General features: G+C 42.3%; 1 protein-coding gene across 2 annotated transcripts in view; it reads left to right on the top strand.

Moving 5' to 3' along the window:
• Positions 1–19,050, top strand: part of ALDH7A1 (aldehyde dehydrogenase 7 family member A1) — a 42,320-nt gene extending 23,270 nt beyond the window's left edge. The window contains exons 9-18 of one of the 2 annotated variants that reach the window (XM_021701719.1): positions 330–427; positions 5,665–5,706; positions 6,742–6,836; positions 8,590–8,674; positions 10,063–10,169; positions 11,980–12,096; positions 13,368–13,465; positions 13,670–13,743; positions 17,440–17,515; positions 18,895–19,050. In XM_021701719.1, coding sequence (XP_021557394.1) covers positions 330–427; positions 5,665–5,706; positions 6,742–6,836; positions 8,590–8,674; positions 10,063–10,169; positions 11,980–12,096; positions 13,368–13,465; positions 13,670–13,743; positions 17,440–17,515; positions 18,895–18,949 — 847 coding nt within the window. In that variant the 3' untranslated portion in view covers positions 18,950–19,050. The remainder of the gene's footprint in view (positions 1–329; positions 428–5,664; positions 5,707–6,741; positions 6,837–8,589; positions 8,675–10,062; positions 10,170–11,979; positions 12,097–13,367; positions 13,466–13,669; positions 13,744–17,439; positions 17,516–18,894) is intronic. The other variant, XM_044917178.1, reaches the window with a different exon arrangement.
• Positions 19,051–21,903: the final 2,853 nt, after the last annotated feature.

Raw genomic sequence — 21,903 nt, 5'->3', positions numbered from 1 at the left:
GGACCCTGAGATCATGACCTGAGACGAAACCAAGAGTCGGCAGCTTAACGAACTGAGCCACCCAGGTGCCCCAGGACTTTCATCCTTAACAGTGTCCTCAAGGTGATTTCTGTTTACACAGAGCTCCCAAACCAGGTTAGCCTGTTGGACTGTATGGTTCTGCTTGTGAAAATCTAGTTCATTTTCATGAAGACCTTCCCTCGCACTCTTGGGATAGACTTACTGTGTTGTGATGAGGAATCGTGTCGGAGTGCTCTGGCCCCTGGTGCCAGTAGGTGGCGCCATTGCTGGGCTTCTCTGCCTGGGTGACCTTGTTTATTCCCCTGCAGCACAGCAATGGCCAAAGATGAGCGGGTGAACCTGCTGTCCTTCACCGGGAGCACCCAGGTGGGAAAACAGGTGGCCCTTATGGTGCAGGAGAGGTTTGGTAAGTGTTAGCTTTCTCATGAGCATTGCTATTCCCTCCTCTATGGGTATGAAATCTCCCAAAGTTGGGTTTTTCTCCTTTCCGTGGGGACACCAGCCATGTTTATTTGAATGTCCAAGTAAAAGAGAAAAGGGATACAGGTATGAATGGGGAGACTGCAAACTTAAGAGCATAATTTGGAAAAGCATGTCATTTTCCCCTGAAATGACCAAAGCGAAATCCTATCAAGATAATACATTTCTTGATTTCTATCGGAAGTGTTTGGCAAATTAAAAACAGAAAAGTCACATTTAAATAGGTACAGGGATTGACAGGACCTGGAGTGAATATGCAATGGAAGACTTAAGTCTGTTCTTCTCCTTTCACATTTTACGTATATATGACTGACAAGGGTTGTAGGCACAGAATTTTGCGTGCTCCACTTTACGGCTTCTTAAAGAAGTTTTCAGAGATAATATTGACTGTCGGTTTTTGGCGATTTTGCTGAATTTTGACTAACCCTAGCCTAAAATGAGACTTGACTACTAAATCTGCCAGGTGTTTTGCTATAAAGGTGTTGCTTTTATTTGTTTATTTTCCCCATCCCGAAGGCATTGCCATTTATTTATATATATATATATATATATGCTATTTATTTATTTATATATATAAATATATATTTATTTATATATAAATATATGTGTTTATTATATTTATATAATATATAAATTATTATATAAATAATAATATAATATAATATATATTATATTTTATAATATATAATATTATATTTTATAATATATATAATTATATATTATAAAAAATATATATTTTATAATATATAAGCAGCAGGATTAATGATCTTGAGCATGCCGGGACAAGCTTCTTGGGCCAGGTGTGGATCTTCGAACAAGTTATCTATTCAAAAGCTTTGCCCATTTTTTAATTGGGTTGTGCTTTATATTGTTGAATTTTAAGAATTCTTTATTTATTCTAGATATGATATATATATATTGTATATATATATATCTATATATATATGTAGATATATATATAGATATATATATATATATATATATGGAGCCCAGTGCAGGGCTTGAACTCAAGACCCTAAGATGAAGAGTCAGATGCTTAACCAACTGAGCCACCCAGGCACTCCAGGTGTTGCTTTTAAACAGGAAGTTTACAAACCATTAGAGCTATTAAGTAAGGTCAGGTTGCAGGATTCAAGATCACTATACAAAAATCACTTGTATTCCTGTATCTTAGCAATGAATAACCTGGAAATGAAATTCTGAAGACAGTTGCGTTTACAGTAGTGTCAAAAAGAATAAAATACCTTTTTTTAAGAAAGATTTTATTATTTATTTGGGAGAAAGAGCACAAGCAGAGGGCAGGAGCAGAGGGAGAAGCAGATTCCCTGTTGAGCGGGGAGCCTGATGCGGGCTGAGTTTACAACCCAAGCCGAAGGCAGACGCTCAGCTGACTGAACACCCAGGTACCCCTAAAAGAATAAAATACCTAATAATCAATTAAACAGGGGCACCTGGCTGACTCAGTAGGTAGAGCATGCAACTCTTCATCTCTGAGTTGTGAGGTGGAGCCCCACATTGGTGTGGAGGTTACTTAAAAATAAAATCTTAAAAAAAGAAATTAACAAAAGGAGGTGAAGTCTTTCACACAGAATACTACAAAGTATCGTTGAAGGAAATTAAAGATCTAAGTAGATGTAAAGACGTCCCATTTTCACTTTCTGGAAAACTTAGTATTGTTACAGCCTAAGAGCAATAACTGCCCAAGTAATCTACAGATTGATTGCAGTCCCTTTCAAAATGTCACCTGGCTTCTGTGCAGAAATCGACAGGCTGATCCTGAAATTTAGATGAACTGTGGAGGACTCAAAGCAGCTGAAACAGTCTTGAAAAAGAACAAATTTTGAGGACCCATACTTCCTGATAACACAACTTGGTACAAAAATACAGTAATCAAGATGATGTATTGGCATAAGGATAGACGTCAAGATAAGTGGAATAACAGTGAGAGTCCAGAAATAAACCCTTCCAGTTATGGTCATTTGATTTTTGATAAGGGTGCCAAGACATTTCAACGGAGAAAGAGTAGTTTTTTCTTTTCTTTTTTTTTTTTAAGATTTTATTTATTTGAGAGAGAAGGAACAAGAGACAGAGAGCACGAGAGGGAGGAGGGTCAGAGGGAGGAGCAGACTCCCTGCCTAGCAGGGAGCCCAATGCGGGACTCGATCCAGTGACTCCGGGATCATGACCTGAGCCGAAGGCAGTCGCTTAACCAACTGAGCCACCCAGGCACCCAGAAAGAGTAGTCTTGTCTTTTTTTTTTTTTTTTAAGATTTTATTTATTTTTATTTGAGAGAGAGAGAATGAGAGAGAGAGAGCACATGAGAGGGGGGAGGGTCAGAGGGAGAAGCAGACTCCCCGCCGAGCAGGGAGCCCGATGCGGGACTCGATCCCGGGACTCCAGGATCATGACCTGAGCCGAAGGCAGTCGCCTAACCAACTGAGCCACCCAGGCGCCCAGAAAGAGTAGTCTTTTCAACAAAGGGTGCTGGGACAACTAGATATCCATGTACATAGGTATGAAATTAGACCCCTACTTCATCTTACACACAAAAAATAATATTCCGAAGACCTGAACGTAGGAGCCAGAACTGTCAAACTCATAGAAAAAAATAGAGGAATAGTCAAGGCAGTGGTTTCTTGGATATGATACCTAAAGCACAAGCAACAAAAGATTAAGTAGACTTCATCAAAAATAAGACTTCGGCGCTTCCAAAGAAACTTAACAAAAAGGTGGAAAGAGAAACCTACAGAATGGGAGAAGATATTTGCAAATCCTTTTTTTTTTTTTTTTAAAGATTTTATTTATTTGACAGAGAGACACAGCGAGAGAGGGAACACAAGCAGGGGGAGTGGGAGAGGGAGAAACAGGCTCCCTGCAGAGCAGGGAGCCCGATGCGGGACTCGATCCCAGGACCCTGGGATCATGACCTGAGCTGAAGGCAGTCGCTTAACCAACTGAGCCACCCAGGCGCCCTGCAAATCCTTTTTTGATGAGAGATTCATATCTAGAATAAATAAAGAACTCTTAAAATTCAGCAATATAAAGCACAACCCAATTAAAAAATGGGCAAAGCTTTTGAATAGATAACCTGTTTGAAGATCCACACCTGGCCCAAGAAGCTTGTCCTGGCGTGCTCAAGATCATTAATCCTGCTGCTTCCATGAGCAGATTCATCTCTTCCTTCTCCTTTCCCCTTCTTCTTACTCAAAGCTATAGTTGGTTATTCTCTCTTAAGTAGTAGTTTAGTAGAAGGATTACAGTCTTTAGAAACACGTATCCGTCTGCCGTCAGTTATAGGTTCTTTCCTTGGAGAGGGTTGGTGGTTATGAGTCTAATTAGGGAACACGCAGAGAAGTAGGAGGATACGGAATGTATAGGTCCCTTCTCTGCGGTGTGTCCGTTGAAGCCGGGCCGCAGGATCCCACGTTAGGTGCAGATTCCGCTGTTGCCTTCCTTTTCTTAGCAGGTAGCATCGTCCTCCTCTGTAGCCAGCCAAGCTATCATTAAATCCTCTGTTGTAGTAAAGACTACGGCTGATAAGTAGCAGTGACTTCTGGTCATGACAGCCCCATCTCCTTATAATGTCCCCTGGGTGCTTAACTGTTTCAGAGCATTGGAGAGAGAACATACTCTCCTGCTGCCCCATGTGCTCCTGATATCAAACAAGTAGTGTTTATTTACGTAGAAGCGGATTTTAAAGGGCATTTAAGGAAAGATATTCAAAAGATCAGCAGTAAACACAGCCCTAAAGTCGAGGCACATCTCTGTTCTTTATTGCTGAGGTGTGTAAGGTAAGAATGGTGTTCGTAGACGTTCGTAGGCTGCTGTGTAACTTTCCTGGAATGTAAGTTGGCATGTTTATCAGGAGCTCTAATAGACCTACCCTTTGGCCCTGACTGAACTAGATAATCAAGAGGTTGATGATCAATAATCAGTATTATCCAACACGGGAGCAGGAGCTAAGTAAAATTTGTTCCATAGTATGCAGTGATATTTTTAAACAGCTCTTAACAACTTAGGGAGAAGGTGTAAGAGCAAATTAGTTCCTATGATGTCAAGAAAATATAAATGAACAGGAAAGAGATTTGAAGGCGCTGTATCAGATGATGAGGAGAGATTTCATGGTAACTCAGGAGCCATAGCTTTCTGCCTATTTGATACTTTCTGATTTAAATTTTTTTAAAATTTCTTAACTTTTTTTATTGTGGTAAAAGAAATGTGTGTGTATATATATATTTATATATATATAGTATATAACAAAATTTACCATTTAAACTATTTTAAGTGTATACTTCTGTGTCATTAAGTACATTTTCATTGCTGTGCAACCCACCATCCCTCTCCAGAACTTTTTTGTTTTCCCAATTTTATCCTCATTAAAAACGAACTCCCCAGTTCTGCCATCCTCCAGCCCTTGGCAACCATCATTCTGCTTTCTTTCTGCATGGATTTGACCAGTCTGAGAACCTCCTATGAGTAGCGTCACCACCCGGTATTTATCCTTCTGTGGCTGGCTGGCTTTACATAGCATGTCATAAAGGTGGCATGTGTCGTAATCTTCCTTTTTAGAGCTGGATAATATTTTTGTTTATTTGCTCATTTTTTGATGGACCCTTGGGTTGTTTTCACCTTTTAGTTATTGGTTAAGGACCCAGAAGTAGATTGCTAGGTCATATGGTAATTCTCTGTTTAATATCTTGGCAAATTACACAATTTCCCAGACTTACAGTTTCAGGGGGTATAATTTCACAATGAGAGAAAAGTTACAAGACTAATACAAGGAATTCCTGTATACCTTAAATGAAATTCACCCAGTGGCTTCTGTGTTGCCCCATTTATCATTTTCTCTCTCCAACATGCACGCATGCACATAAACTGTGGGTGCTTATTGGTTTATTTTTAACGTTTGAAGAAATGCTGGAAACATTGTGTTTCTTTACCACTAAATATTTTAGTGTATATCTTAGGAGTATGGACATTGTGCCATATAAGCTTGGTACAGTATGCAAATCAAGAAGTTTGACATGGATGCAATGCTCATGCTACATTTGGAATCTGAAAATAAATTAAGAACGTAACTGAAATAGGCTGTGATTTCAGGCCGTCTTGCAGTGTGCGTTAAATACTGAAATGGGCTTTAATGTGTGTTTGTGTTTTTAAAGGGAGAAGTTTGTTAGAACTTGGAGGAAACAATGCCATTATTGGTAAGGCTGCCTTTCATTTATTTTCTGTTCAGAATAGCTTTGGTAGCCACGGTGAACATAAAGAACTCACATAGAAACTCATCCTTCCTCTGTTGTGTCCATCTAAGACGTAAGTTTGGCTTTCAGGATTTACTTGTGAGACAGGACACAAAGGTTTGAGGGCAGAGATGACTAGGAGGGACAGGTATTCATGTTGGAAAACGCTACTTGGGGCTTAGGGCTTGTGCCCGAGACTTTCTGGTGCGGCATGGTTTCTTTCTTTTCCTTCCGCTTTCTGAAAACTGCCCACATGTTTCTCTAGAATAAGTAATTCTTACACAACTTCCTGATTCCTTTATATTTTAAAAAATTAGCTTGTCTGTAATGAAATATTGAGTGCTTTTATACTGGGAAGGAGTCCTTCCTTAAAGCATTGCATCGTTTACCTGTAGGCTTGGAGTTGACTTGATTGTCTTTTTCAGTTGTTGGGCACAGAAGGAAAGAGGCTATCAGCCTATTCTGGATAATGGACATCAGTAGGGTGATTGCTTGATAGAAGCATGGATTTTGTGATAAAAAGCAAAATTTGGTAATTTGCATATTGCCGTCATCATCGTCATGTGTAAATGCCTATATATTTGTGGTGTGCACCAGAAATTTAAAAAGACTGTGGTGATGGCTTTATTCTGGTTGAACCCATCTGGTTAAAGAGTGTTCATTCAAAAGTATAGTTAGCATTTAGCGAGCGCTGGGTTTCACAGATACTGTGTTCAGCTCTTTCATCTGAGTTATTTCCTTTAATCCCCACAGTAATCCCATGAGGTACCTACCATTATTAATCTCCTTTGACATCTGTACTGGGGTAAAGACCTTAGAGCTCATTATTCTGCTCTTATGTAATCCTCCCTGGAAGAAAAGTTGCCCCCGTGATGTGAGCATGCTTCTAGCACAAGGAAAATGCTGATAGTCTATTACTGAGCTTTCGAGGACATCACTTAGTACCAGTTAGCAAGTCTACTTGGCGACACTGATGGGTATCTGCTTTGTCTCTCTAAGCCTTTGAGGATGCGGACCTCAGCTTAGTTCTTCCATCGGCTCTCTTCGCAGCAGTGGGGACAGCTGGGCAGAGGTGTACCACCGCGAGGCGCCTGGTGAGTGTGTCTGCGAGGGCACATGATGTCGGATGACGTTGTCTTCAAACCCCACTTAGGATCACATTGTACTGTTAGGAAGTACTGCTAGAAAAATGTATTCTGCAGACGTGGTTGGCACATCTGTGGTCCTGTTACTCTCTTCCTTGCTCAAGGCAGATGGTGCTGATCAACCAGGGACTCTGCCTCCCCCTCCACCCCAAACTAAAAGTGGACTCATGCTCATTGATTGGAGTTTGACTGGGGAATGAGACCTGTTTTCAGTCTTAAACCTAGAACAATATGGACAAAGTCCAATGTCACTTAGAGAATAAAATCAGCTAAAAGTTTGGAGAATTTGCAAATCATTTGCTGAAAGATAGCCTTGGTTTTTTCATAAAAACACTTTAAGTAGTAAAATATTATTAAGATTTTAATTTTGGGCCTGTAAGTCTGGTATTAGATCTAGACTTGATATGGCATGGTTTATTGAAAAGCAGACGACTTTGTTTGTTGTCTCTGTATGAATATGTAGTCTGCACACAAATGATTAGAACACATCAGTATTAAGAGCATACAGGGAGGATGTGGTTTAGCATCCGTGTGTGGGGTTTGGAAGGTTTAATCTCCATACTTAGATTTGAGCTAGATTTCAGTTTTCTGTGGGATACAACCCTGATGTTCATGACTTTGTGTTTTTATTCTCACCCATAGTGAGAATGAACCAATTCTTTATAAGGTTGACATAATGTAAATTAGAATAAAAGATACCTGGAAAGTCTCCTTTTTCTGTAACTTTTCATATTCATTTTTCATGTATTTTACAACAATTGATTATCTGTATTTCCTTCTTTGTTCCATAGTTGAAGCTCTCAAAAAAAATCTGAGATAGGATGTTCATAGAACATTTACAATGTATTGAATTTGTTTGCTTTAAACATTTACTATGCTAACGCTAAGACAGAAATCGGTACTCCAAAAGATAATCACATGGTAAAATTTGAAATGAGATGGAAGTCAAGCATTTGTCTATTCGGCTGAGTTTTACTTTCCTTTGTGTGTTGGGGCAAGTGTACATAATCAGGCTTTATATTTAGTGTTAAATGTTAGAGGATGTTATTAGTCACTGCCCAGAGTGGTTTCCATAGGGACAGTTAATGGTATGTAGAAAAATCCATTCCAGTACTGTGGACCTCTCCATGACTGTCAATCTATTTGTTACATGGAGACCAACCCAGAGAATGGATGGCTTGACAAGTTCATCTCTGTCGGTGGGAGCAGAGCATGGAACTTACATCCTACCTCGAGTGAGTCCAAGGGCGGTCCTCCTGGTTGAGACATCCCTCCCGGGCCCTACTTAGCCTGAGGCTAAGGGCGTGTTACACAGCATCAGTAGGCCGACTATTCTGCTATGATGTCTAGTTACCACAGGGACAGGTAAACCTGAGGTTATCTGGTAATTAAGATGTCAAACACTCTAGAACCAAAACAGGCTTAATTGATGTGTGAAGCTTGGCCAGATAGGTCCTTAGAAACTTGATAAAGACATTGCCTAAAATTTTTTTCTAACATCCACCAAGTGGAAATTATTTTGCCTTAATGTAGTTAATATTAGAATTAGAAATTATCTAATACTTTATTTGCTTATGTTTTCAGAGGTCATAGTGTTTAAAAACCATTATGAGTTGTAAATCAGTACAATTATGGAAAGTTTCACATTGTTAACAAATTTATACGTTTGACTATTCTCCTGAATGTTTCTTTTTTCACTTAGTTTTTACACGAAAGCATCCATGATGAAGTTGTAAATAGACTTAAAAAAGCCTATGCGCAGATCCGTGTGGGGAACCCATGGGACTGTGAGTATCTGGTTTATTTCAAAGATGTTCGTTTTTAACAACTGGTCTTACCAGTGTTTCTGATCTTATACTTGCTGTTTTTCCTTTCCTGAGAGGCCTGAGGACATAAGAAGCAGGGTTATTGGGCACTTGGGGTGTCACGTCCGCTCCTAGCTTAGGATCCTCAGTGCTTGATGTCAGCTGGTGGGTGAGCTTAGGATGTGGTGTTCTGATGGGATGACTCGGATGAGCTTTTCTCTCTTCACTTTTAAAACTCCTGTGCAAGCCACGAGCATCCTCGTGGAAGGCTGCAGGAGTCACCTAGCTGACTTGCCTGCTTCCACTTCTGCCTTCCAGAGAAGCCAGAGTGATTTTTTTTTTTTTAATGTAATTAGATGACAAATCACATTCCTGCTTCCTACACTCCAGTGACTGCTAACTGCTCCAGCTAAAACCTGGATTGCTTCCCAGTCCCTCTGGGTCCGGCTCACAGTCTCTCATGATGGGACCTCTGCCTCCCCCTCTTACCCACCCTGACTCCTGTGTACCATTTGCTCCTTTGCTCCCTGAGCTCCAGCTTCTCCATCCTTCTCGCGGAGCTCCGAGTGTCCCAGGCTCCATCCTGCTGCCCTTTCCATTGGAAATGCTCTTCACCCCGCTTTTCCCATGCCTGGTGCTCTTAAGGTGCCACCTCCTCACTGAGGCGTACCTGAATCCCCTTCTTCCTCTGTCCCCTGGTCCCCTTTAAGGCTCTGGATTCCAACAGCATCCGTCTCTTCCCATTGAATTCCACAGCAGCTTCTGAGCCTGTGAACTTTTTAGAGAATGATCTCATGGTCATGAATAAATGGAGCTTACGTTTTTGTTTTTTTTAAAGATTTTATTTATTTGACAGAGGGAGGGAACACAAGCAGGGGGAGTGGGAGAGGGAGAAGCAGGCTTCCCGCTGAGCAGGGAGCCCGATGCGGGGCTTGATCCCAGGACCCTGGGATCGTGACCTGAGCCGAAGGCAGACGCTTCACTGACTGAGCCACCCAGGCCCCCTGGATCTTAAATTTTAATGCAGTGCTCTGATTCTTTGATAGCCATTCCTTTAACCCAGGGGTTGACAGATTTGGCCTGCCCCCTGTTCATGTAGAGAAACTTTGTCAGGACACAGCCCCACCCCCTGGTTTCCGTGTCTTCTGTGGCTACTTTCGCCCCCCTCGCAGAGATGAGTGGTTGTGGTAGAGACCATATGTCCTGCAGAGGATTCAGTATTTCCTGTCCTTTTACTGGGAAAGGTTGCGGACTCCTGCCCTACACCTGAGGGCTGTATGAAGAGATGGGGCTGTTCATTGAGAGAGCTCGTCTAACAATAAAATGATGCCATTCAGGGTGAGATTAAGAGCATTCCTTTTTCTGTGCAGCTAATGTTCTCTATGGGCCACTCCACACCAAACAGGCAGTGAACATGTTTCTGGAAGCAGTGGAGGAAGCAAAGAAAGAAGGTGGCACCGTGGTCTATGGTGGCAAGGTAATGACACCTGAGCTTAGTAGTGACACATTTTTGCTTCCTTAGGCACAAGCAGGGCTCTGGGCAGATGGGTGAAGGGTCTCCTGCTGTGAGACCCTTGTCTTGTCTTTTCTCCATCCCTTTTATAAGGGGGAAATCAGTGTTTTGGTGACTGAGAACATAAAATGCATGGAACACTTCTGGAAGGACGCACAGGAAACTCAGAGCCGTGGTTGTTGAATTGAGTCCCTGGGAATTTGTATGGAAGGGAGACCTCCTTTTCCTGGGACAGTAAAAGACTGTGTTCAGAGCAGTCAGAATCCGTATTTAGTGGTTGCTTTTAAAAGGCAGGGTATCAAAAACGGGATCCTAGGTAGTTTGGCCATAATAGGCATCTTTGCTGCCAGCATTTTTACCAAAAACATTATTGTTGCATAACTAATTGGTTATAAAGGCAATTTTGGCATAAAGGGTAATGAGAATAATGAGCATAACTGGTTGGCTGTTTGTTTGGTCAGTATGTTAGTCTAATCAGTGGATTGACAGTTGGGTTTCATTTCTCCATTGATGTAGTATTCCCGTTTTTATACTATATAAATCTTAGCCCTCATGATGGTCTATGCAGTGGTGCAGAGTTTTGAACTCCTTTCCCACAGAACCATGGACTTTGCATTTCCCATAGAACTTTGAAGTGTCTGTCAACGGATGCGTGAGAACATGCCAAGGACAAACAACGGTGTAGAAGACTTTCACAGCGCAATACAAAGCTCAGTTAGAAATATGCATCCTGGTATTTAGAAACTGATAACCTCTCTTAACAAAGGAAGAAATTTCAGCAAAAAAAAGAAAAACGAGGAGTCAAATCAATAAGCAAGAAAATGTGTAATACTATACATGAGAGATTTTGAAGACAAGTAATTAAGTACAATCCACAAAATCAGTTATTTGGACAGTATTGACTAACCTACAGGTTTTTTTTTTTTTAAGAATTTATTTCAGAGAGAGAGCACGAGTGGGGTGGGGGAGGGGCAAAGGGAGAGGGAGAAGCAGACTCCCCACAGAGCAGGGAGCCCCCCACGTGGGGCTTGATCCCAGGACGCTGAGATCATAACCTGAGCCAAAGGCAGACGCTTCACTAACTGAGCCACCCAGATGCTCCACTGGGTCATTAAAACAATAGAAATTCACTTTGCTCACAGTTCTTGGGACTGAGTCTAAAGTCAGGGTGCTGGCAGGGTTGGTTTCTGGTGAGGCCTTTGTTCCTGGCACACAGACCATGCACACGGCCTCCTTCTCAGTGTCCACGCGTTGAGTGTGGAGAGAATAAGTCTCTGGTATCTCTTTCTCTTTTTGTAGGGACTTCTATTCTGTCAGATTCGGGCCCCACCCACGTGAGCTCATTTAACTTTAATTACTTGCTTGAAGGTCTGTCTCCAATTTCAGTCACACTGGGGGGGTTAAGGCTTCCACGTAGGAATTTGGAGATGGGGTATAATACAGTCTTCAGACAGTATAGATGACCTGTTTTTACATTATATAAACTTTTTAAAAAAACACCTGTCACTTTTTTCAGTGTCACTTGCTCGCATCACATGTCACAGCTTTTGCTCCTTCGCTCCTTTTTCTATTTTTCTTTGACCAACTAAGTATCAACAGGAGACAGAGAAGATTTTTGTTCATGGTGGAAAGTTACTTTGGGGAAACAATTTATCTGTATAAATGGTGTTTATTTTTTTCTCTCCTCTAAGTAGAGGGAAAGCTTGTGTCCTCTGACCCGAAGTACTAGAAAGCAAAATGCCTTCATTCTCATTACTTTATTTCTCTACTGAAGGTCATGGATCGTCCTGGCAATTACGTAGAACCGACAATTGTGACAGGTCTGGCCCACAACGCGTCCATTGCACACACAGAGACGTTTGCTCCGATTCTTTACGTCTTTAAATTCAAGGTAAAAATGGATTCTGTTTCCCTTTTCTTGAGTTTGATGTTGAAACAACTGCGAAGACGAAAATGAAGGTATATGAAATTACACTCGGTTAGCCTTTCGGGAGGTTTTAGGAAGTCACTGTGCTAGTAGGAGTTTGAAGGTGAAGGCTAAACCATGATGAGATGAACACTATATACTGTGGAACATGTCGGGCTCGCTGTCAGGGAAACCAAGGCAGGCTGAGGACCGGATTGGAGTTTATGGAGACTGACTCTCCTTCACGTGTCACCTGTTCTGAGCTGTGTAGGCCTGATGGTCAGCTTCCACACGGAAGGGACCAGATAGTCCCATAGCCTGAGTGCTGAGTATCAGCAGACAAATGAAAAGCTACATGAGCGATCTAAGACATACAGTTGTAACCTGTATCCATGGAGAGACTGGGGGTTTTAGTAGACGGAAAGAGCTAGAGGGTCTCCTTTCCCACCGTGAGACAGGCCCAAGCCATGCCAGCAGATATTTGGCAATCGAATCAAGGTTTGAATGTGCCATGATTAATAGTTAAACTATGATAATGAGAATCACATGTTTTTGCAATTATAGTATTGCTTTTTATTTTTAAAAGATTTTATTTATTTGTTTTGACAGAGTGAGAGAGAGCACAAGTAGGCAGAGCGGCAGGCAGAGGGAGAGGGAGAAGCAGGCTTCTCACTGAGTAGGGAGCCCGATGTGGGGCTCGATCCCAGGACCCTGGGATCATGACCTGAGCCGAGGGCAGACGCTGAACGACTGAGCCACCCAGGCGCCCCAGGACTGCTTTTTAAAAACCTTGATTTAAATCGTCTTAGTATTGTTTCACGTCATGTGACTAGAGAGGATAATTTTATGTTTTGTACTGTGTGTATGTGAGTGAATTCTTGAGTAAATTATTTAGTGTATCTTGCCTAATCTGTAGATTGGGGATAATATAAAACCTGTATCATTGGATGAGGATTAAATACCTAAATGCATGCAAAGTGCTTAGGTCAGTGGGTTGCATATAGTAGGAGCTCAGTAAATATTGGCTCCTAGATGTAGCAGCTTGAATGGAAGCATGTCCTCATCTCTGTTTCTCAGAGTACAGTTAAGGAAAAACCCCGCAAAGCTGTGTATAAGAGAAACAATTAGTAAGAGATGGAGATTTTGGTTTACTTTTGTGCACTGAAATTATACTGGTACATCTCATGAAATGTACCATCGTGAACTTTGACCTGAACACTGCGTCCTCTAACATCTTCCATTGTCTGTCCTTTCAGAATGAAGAAGAAGTCTTTGCTTGGAATAATGAAGTGAAACAGGGACTTTCAAGTAGCATCTTTACCAAGGATTTGGGCAGAATCTTTCGCTGGCTTGGGTATAATTTGTCTATTTTGGGAATTTACATAAGCCTAATATGTGTGGTGAATGGGCTTACAAAAAAAGAAAACGAAACCATCATAGTTGAAAGACCATTTTTGAGCATCGAGAGTCTTAGAGGTTTTGTTTGGGTTTTTTTGTTTGTTTTGTTTCTTAATTTCCTGTATGTTGCTTTCAACCATGCTTCCCTTTCTACACACAGACCGAAAGGATCAGACTGTGGCATTGTGAACGTCAACATCCCCACGAGCGGGGCTGAGATTGGAGGTGCATTCGGTATGTAGAGAATCCTTTTCCATGCTGGGGGCAGTATGTTAGGTGGTCGGGGTATCGTAACAGAACACCATGGCATTGGTGGCTTGGACAACAGAAACTGACGTTCTCAAGTCCAAGGTTAAGGTGTTGGCGGGGCTGGTTTCTCCTGAGGCCTCTCTTCAGTCCTTACGTGGCCTTTTCTCTGTGCCTGCCCGTACATCCCTGGTGCCTCTTCCCTTCCTAGGACACCAGTCCTATTGTTATAGGGCCGTACCTTTATGACTTCTTTTTTGGGCTTGTGACTTCTACCTTAATTACCTCCTTGAAAGTCCTTTTGCCAAATACAGCAAAGTATTGGAAGTTAGGTTTTTAACATAGGGATTTGGGGAGGGGACACAATTTGGGCAGCAAGGGAAAAGCAGTCGTAGCTTTTAGAAAAGTTTGACCAAGAAACCGAAATAATAGAACCTGGTAAGAATCTGTTCTAACATGCTTAAGAGGAGCTTACGTGCCACATTCAGAGTGATTGTCCAAGATCCGACTTTTTATTCTCAAACACAGCATCACACTGGAGCCGGGGCCCTTAGCTTAGTATATGTGACCCCTTGAAATGGTGGCATCTCTTTTTTGGGGAGATGGTCTATGACCCAAAGAACATTAAGAACCCCTGGCTTTAGAGATAAGCCAGATTCCGTCACACGAAAAGCTCTGGTTTTTGGTTGCAAAGGGATGTGGTAAGTGTTAAACATGAGCTTTTATTTTAGATAAAATACCAACTTGTTTTTTTACACTGGGTTCTGCTTGTATTTTCTCATGGTTAATAGTTTTTTTTTTTTTTTTTTTAAAGCCATTCCAACTAACAATCGTGTGTTAAGCATTACAACCAAAAATGAGGGGAAGTATAGTGAAAACAGATTACCTTGTTTATACTTACATATATGTCTATATATGTGTAGAGGAAAACACACATGCATTAATATCTCCAACAGTTTAAATCGTTCAAGGCAGTTTTTAATGTTTTAGCCCAGTGTTTGCTACCCTTACTATTCAGTGTGCCGACTTTGATGAAAGGCTCCTGCTTTCCTTCAGGCTCGGCCCTGGTGGCCTGCGTGCACCAGTGTCCATCTCTCCCCCTGCAGGCCTTTATTCCGTTTGTAGCCCACACTTCTTTGTGCACCTGACTCTTCTTCCTTGGAGCCTGCGCAAGTTATAATTTTTAAATGGGAAAGGGGGTTCTCCCACTTTTCTATTCCGGCTTCATTCCCAGCAGCAACTACTTTGAGTAAATTTACTTTTTTTTTTTTCCTTACTTTTTTTTACTTTTTATTTATTAGTTATAAGCAATCTCTCCATCCATCGTGGGGCTGGAACTCACAGCCCTTAGATCCAGAGCGGCGTGTTCCACCAAGTGAGCCAGCCAGGTGCCCCTACTTCAGTTTTTCGAAGTAGGGTGCTTTAACTGTTTACTCTTTCTCCACTTTAGACATTATTTGTTGACCCTCTGTTAGCATAGATGAACTTTCTTAAACCTTCCTCTTCTGTGTGTGTGGCATGATGTTATCATGCTCGTTGAGGTCAAGAGGAAACCAGAGGAACCAACCATGCTTCTCCGTGTTCTCCCCCTCAAAGTCACACAGGATGTGCTCCATTCTTCCAGCAATGGATCGGGATGACAAACGTGACATGTCAGGAAAACTCATGAGAGACTCAGCACCCAAGGCTTTTGTTGGGGGCTGGTCACCCAGGCCTCCTTTCCCTGGCATATACCGAAACTCCAGACTCCCTGAAGGAGAAAGCAGGGGTTTAACATAAACCACATTGTTCCAAAACAGCTGAGGCCCCGTGAGACACTTTTATCATTTAGGAGAAGTTTTATGTCCGTGTAGGGAACTATTTAGCAGCCAGGTTCCCACAGGCAGCAATATTGCAAGCAGACCTGCTCTGTCTTTCCTGCACAGTTTGCAATAATTTTTCCTCGGACTTTTGCAGTTGTTATTCATTTGCATTATGATTTCTGGTATCGTGGATGAAGAGCCCAGTCCACTTTGATTTCTTTTTTTTTTTTTTTTTTTAATATTTTATTTATTTATTTGAGAGAGAGAGAATGAGAGAGAGCACATGAGAGGGGGGAGGGTCAGAGGGAGAAGCAGACTCCCTGCCGAGCAGGGAGCCCGATGCGGGACTCGATCCAGGGACTCCAGGATCATGACCTGAGCCGAAGGCAGTCGCTTAACCAACTGAGCCACTCAGGCGCCCTCCACTTTGATTTCCAGTCTCTCTTTTTATATTTTTTCCTATTTATGTCAGTGGAGGTCTTTGTACAAATTTTTCTTGGACATTGGGCCAGTGATTAGCTTTAGAGTATTGGGGCTCATAATTTTCAGGGCTGGGGTGTTTTTGCTAGTTCTGTTTTGGTAGTATTTTTGACAAATTTTTTCCCTTCCACTTTTTCTCTCTCTCTTTTTTTAAGGTTTTATTTAGAGAGAGAATGTTGAGGGGGAGGGGCATAGGGATAGTGAGGGCGAGAATCTCAGACTCCATGCTCCAGCTCCAGATCGTGACCTGAGCTGAAACCAACAGTCAGACACTTAATCGACTGAGCCACCGAGGTGCCCCCGCTTTTTAAAGTAATCTCTGCACCCAGTATGCGGCTTGAATTTAAAACCCTGAGATCAAGAGTTGCATGCTCTACTGACTGAGCCAGCCAGGCACCCCAATTTTTCTAATTACTGGAACTATTACTTGAATGTTATCTCTTGAAGCATTGTCTATTTTTGTTATCTTTTCCCTCCTATTTTCCATCTTTTTTTTTTATATGGGAGATTTCCTCATTTTTTTTTAAAGATTTTTTAGTTTAATTTATTTTAAAGATCTATTTACTTTAGAGAGAAGAGAGAGAGTGCCTGCGTGCTGGGTGAGGGTCAGAGGGAGAGGGAGAGAGAGAATCTCAAGGAGACTCCCCGATGAGTGCAGAGCCCAACACAGGGCTCGATCCCATGACCCTGAGATCATGACCTGAGCCAAAATCAAGAGTCGGATGCTTAATCGGCTGAGCCACCCGGGTGCCCCTAGGATTTTATTTTTAAGTAATCTCTATCCCCAACGTGGGGCTCAAACTCACAATCCCGAGATCAGGAGTCGCACACTGCACTGACTGAGCCAGCCAGACACCTGCTCAGATTTTTCTTCTAGCTCTTCTGTTGAGTGTTTTCTCCTGTGCTGTTACTAAAAACACCACCAAGACTTGTGCTTTGATGGCACGTTGTACATAGTATCCTTTTCTTGTTTTATGGACTCATTACCTTCTTATGATATAAAGACATTCATGTTATATTTCAGAATATTATAAAAGCAGTGTATATATGTTGTTGAAAATTGTGTATAGCTAAGCTTAAATGAGAAAATTATATTTCCACTGTCCAGAAGTTTCCCATCTTAATATCTGGTCTAATGGTAAGGTTGGTTTTCTTTTGTTTCTGGCAAATTTGTTGCCTCTTTATTCCTTTTGGGTTTTTTTTTTTCCCCCCTCTTAGTTCTTTTTTCCTGTTTATTTGGTCTCTGTCTTTTGTTTGTAGAGGAGATACTCTGAGCTAAATGGGAGCTTATTGGTCAGGTAGCTCTGGTCTCCTTTCGGTGTGTTTCTCTCCGTGCTCCCAAGAAGAGGCTGCACCCGGAGAAACTGCTCATGACCTGTGAACTTCTTGTGTATTTGTCTAGGAGGAGAAAAGCACACTGGAGGTGGCCGGGAGTCTGGTAGCGATGCCTGGAAACAGTACATGAGAAGATCCACTTGGTAAGAAAAGGCTTTGGGAGGGTGGGTTTGAGCTTCGAGCCATTGGAATGTGCTTTTCCGTGCGGCTTCACTTCAGTTTGGTTTTGTAACGAACTGCAGCTGTCCCCTCCCAGGGCATCCATCCTGTACTGTTACTTGTCTCCCTTTTTTGTCCCACTTCAGCTAGTGCCCAGGGCTCGACTGTGAAACTGTCTCGGTGGTGGTTTCTGTCTGGAGACACCAGAGGAGCAGGACATTGGAAGGTCAACCAGTAGGAGAGAGTGGGAGAAGCTGTACTTTCAGTTTTCTCCTTGGGTGGGGCCACCACCCTTGCAGATGGTAGGAGCAATAGCAGAGGGGAGGTGTGCAGGGCCCCTGCAGGCCACAGGAGTGAGCATGGCTCGTGACGGTGCATTAGCTCGTTTACCCAGCACACCGGTGGCTAGTGAGGGAGAATTTTACTAGGGAGAATTTTACTAGGAGTTGGTTGTTCTACTTGTATGCTATTTTGGGGTTGGTTTTTTTTTTTTTTTAATACTTTATTTATTGGGAAGGTACACGAGCTGGGGGACGAGCAGAGAGAAGGAGAGAGAATCTCGAGCAGACTCACGCTGAGCGCAGAGCCTGATGCAGGGCTGGATCTCATGACCCCGAGATCATGGCCTGAGCCGAAATCCATAGTCGGACACGTAACTGACTGAGCCACCCAGGCGCCCCACTTATATGCTGTTTTTCCTTTCCCTTAGATGGAAATATTTTTACCCAACTCTATTAAAACAATATGTGGGTCAGGCCCATGTGATGTTATGTTATAGAAAGAACACAAGTTGAGGATCCAAGGATGCTCATCTTAGTCTCAATTTATTGCTTCTCACTAGCCCTGTAACCTCAGGTGGATTCCCAAACTTAGCCCCTTAGAGCCTCAGTGACTTGATGTCTGTCTGGAAATTCTGACGTGCTTTTGGCTGTGCCTTAAGTCCCAGACACATGCACGCTGTCCTGGTTCCCATTCTTTGTTGTTGTGGGGTTTTGTTTATTTTTGTTTGTTTGTTTCCTGGTTCCTGTTCTTTGAAATCAATTACGTTCCTTTTACTTTCCTTGCGCACCCGACATCTAGAGTGGATCCCCATATTCTTGTGCCCTGAAGACTATGAATAACATATTGGATACGTGTTTTTCCAGATTTCTGTGTTTCTCTCCTTTGTCTTTTCTCTTTTATAAAACTGGATCTGTACTAACCTTGTTTCGTATCCTAATTTTTTTTCTTTACCAACTTGTATCTTAGACATTTCACCTTGTTATGTGTATAGAAATGCTAGATTTTCTTAATGGCATAAAACATTCTATATTATGTATGTACTACCCTTCATTGAATTTGTTCATTTTTTTTTCCCCTCTAGTACCATCAACTACAGTAAGGACCTTCCTCTGGCTCAAGGAATCAAGTTTCAGTGAAGGTGACAGTAAATTGACGTTACTTCAGATTTATAGGCATTTCTTCTGAAGATGAAGAAAATTAAGATTTGCCCTGAATAAATGCATCATTTTGATTACAACAGTGGCTAGTCTCTTAACCCTCAGGCCCCAGCTAAATCAAGAGACTTATTTTTTAAAAATAAAACTAAATTGTCATGACATAGCCATATTTAGTAAAAGGATGAATTTTTTGTTACTAGTAATTTGTGAGTTTAAGAATTTTTTTTTTTAAGATTTTTTTTTTAAGATTATTTATTTATTTATTTGAAAGAGAGAGACACAGCGAGAGAGGGAACACAAGCAGGGGGAATGGGAGAGGGAGAAGCAGTCTTCCCGCGGAGCAGGGAGCCCCATGCGGGGCTTGATCCCAGGACTCTGGGATCATGACCTGAGCCGAAGGCAGATGCTCAACGACTGAGCCACCCAGGCGCCCCGAGTTTAAGAATTTTTTATTATAATTTAGAAAAAAAAGGAGTAGATGCAATAGGAGGAAATTGGAAAAACAGAATAGAATGGAGAAGAAACTAGAAGTCTTCTGGGTAGATGCAGGAACATCTGCTGAGTGTGAATAAAGATTGCCGTAGTGAGTATTGACTCACATTAGCCTCTAGCGTGTTTGCAGGGAGTGTGTTCGTGTTCCTTGCATGTGGGTTAGCACAGCACAGCGCCCATGTGGAATGACTTGCTCTGTATGAAATGACTAAGGGTCTTTATCACCATTATGACTTCTCTTGCTCATATTGGCTTGTGTCACCACAAAAAAGATATGCATGGTGGACATAGGTTTTGCACCTGCCAAGGACTCTGCCCATGTCTGTGGAAAGCGTGTCTGGGTTTCTTATGCAGCCTTAGACCATTTTTATAGCTATTACATTTGTGCAGTTGCCCTTGGATTTGTTCTGGGAGAATGACCACTCTGTGTGTGGCAGCATGTGTTTTTTTTGTGAAAGGAGGAAAGTTAGTTTATTCGTGGCTGAGAATCTGCCTCCTTCTCTTGGGAAACTGAGCCTTTGGAGTGGTTCAGCCCAAAGTTGCCTGTGGAGCCCACTTTGGCTCTTGAAGGTCTTCTGTCTTCCTGGCAGTCTATCCTGCCCGGCTGGGTTAGACCTGGGCAGAAGCCTTCCAAGAAGATGACATTTGTAGATAACCTAATGCATCAGGGTGTATGGAGAGATTTGGATGACTGGCAAAGAGTGGGTTGAGTTATGACAGAGAAGTAAGCAAATGAAAAAACGAAGCAATTAAAAATTTATCAGGGTGGGAAAGGTATTCATAATATGTCCCATGGCGTAGCTGGGACTAGGGCTTACCAAGGCATGCTGTTGTCAACCTTGAATATTAATTAAGTGAAATGCTGGTGATAGATACCTGTTGAGAGCATATGGGCAGGAAGAAGTTGGGGTTACATCAAAGAGGCGGACAGTTCCTGTTCTCTAGTGGAAAACCAGCAATGCCTAAAATTACAGACGTAAGAAAGACTTAAGAAAGGTTGATGGAGGGCGCCTGGGTGGCTCAGTTGGTTGAGCGACTGCCTTCGGCTCAGGTCATGATCCTGGAGTCCCGGGATCGAGTCCCACATCGGGCTCCCTGCTCGGCAGGGAGTCTGCTTCTCCCTCTGACCCTCCCCCCTCTCATGCTCTCTCTCTCTGTCTCATTCTCTCTCTCAAATAAATAAATAAAATCTTAAAAAAAAAAAAAATTTGTGCTTAAATTGTCCCTCTTTGTCCTTTTTTAGTGACTCAACAAATAAATGTCACTTGTTAGTGTTTTTAACCAAGGAAGTTGAGATACACCTTTGTGTGTGTTGTTAGGGTTGTGTATTTTAAGGTGCTAGGGGCCCTGTACCGCTTCGTGTGATTACTGTTTCCGTTGAGCCCCTCCTGACTGCTTGCATCTGGTGCTGTCGCCATACTGCCATCTCCTGGCCCCCATTGTGGACAAGAGGGCTTGCTGTCAGCATACCAGTTTCCACCACTGCCGTGAACCCGTGTCTTGGCATCTTGCTGTACTTCTCCAGTCTCTGGAGACAGCGTCCCACCGTCTGACCCTGGGATCCTGACTCTTGTAGTTCCATAGGCAGGCGTTGGAAGACTTGATTGTCCTGACCTCCATTTTGGGAGGCAGGCACTCATGAGGAAGACCTCACAGAATGGAGTTGAGGCAGTTTTCTCAAAGGAAATAGGGATGCGGTTACTTTTTTCACTCCTCTCTTCTCTGCTATGCAACCAGAGATCATTCTCGTGGCATTCTCTGTCCCTGGGAATGCTGAGGGGACCGAGGAGGCCATGTCCTTGCTCTTCTGCCCTCCTAGCACTTCAGATCTGTCTCCTCTTGCCTGCAGTGTAACTTTACTTATCTGCCTGTTTGCTGTAGGCGTTTGCGCTGGTGATTGTCTGCAACTTCTGCCCTTTCTGTACTTCTCCCCTCTTGCACGTAACTGCTCATGTTTGGTTTTGAGAAGTTTGTTGGCCTTAAAGGGAAATTTAAGGGGAAGTGTGAAGACATTAGGTGCCAGGATGTTATTTTTCAGTCCCAGAAAGTGTTGATACATTCTGATGTACTGAAGTTTTGGACTTTTCATGCAATCAAATCTATTGTTTTTTTTTTTTTTCTTTTAAGATTTTAAGTAGTCTACACACCCAACATGGGGCTCGCTCGACCTTCCCAACCCCAAGAACAAGAGTCACATGCTCTACCCACTGAGCCAGCCAGATGCCCCAAATCTATTGATCTTTTATAGTCTTTCCAATTTAAGCTTAGAAAGTTAGGTTATAAATTTTTTCCTCTGCTTTTTTTTTTAAGTGTGTTTTTAAATACTTGCACACAGTTCAAAATACAGTGGGCCTATAATGCTTAAAACACTGTTCCCCCTGATCTGCCCCCGCCCCTTACTGGAGTGACCACCCTCACCTTTTCTACTGTTGCTGACCACG

Source organism: Neomonachus schauinslandi, chromosome 7 (genome assembly GCF_002201575.2).
Source record: "Neomonachus schauinslandi chromosome 7, ASM220157v2, whole genome shotgun sequence".
Taxonomy (NCBI): domain Eukaryota; kingdom Metazoa; phylum Chordata; class Mammalia; order Carnivora; family Phocidae; genus Neomonachus; species Neomonachus schauinslandi.
Note: the sequence above shows the minus strand (reverse complement) of the source record. Positions and strands in the feature narration are given on the sequence as shown.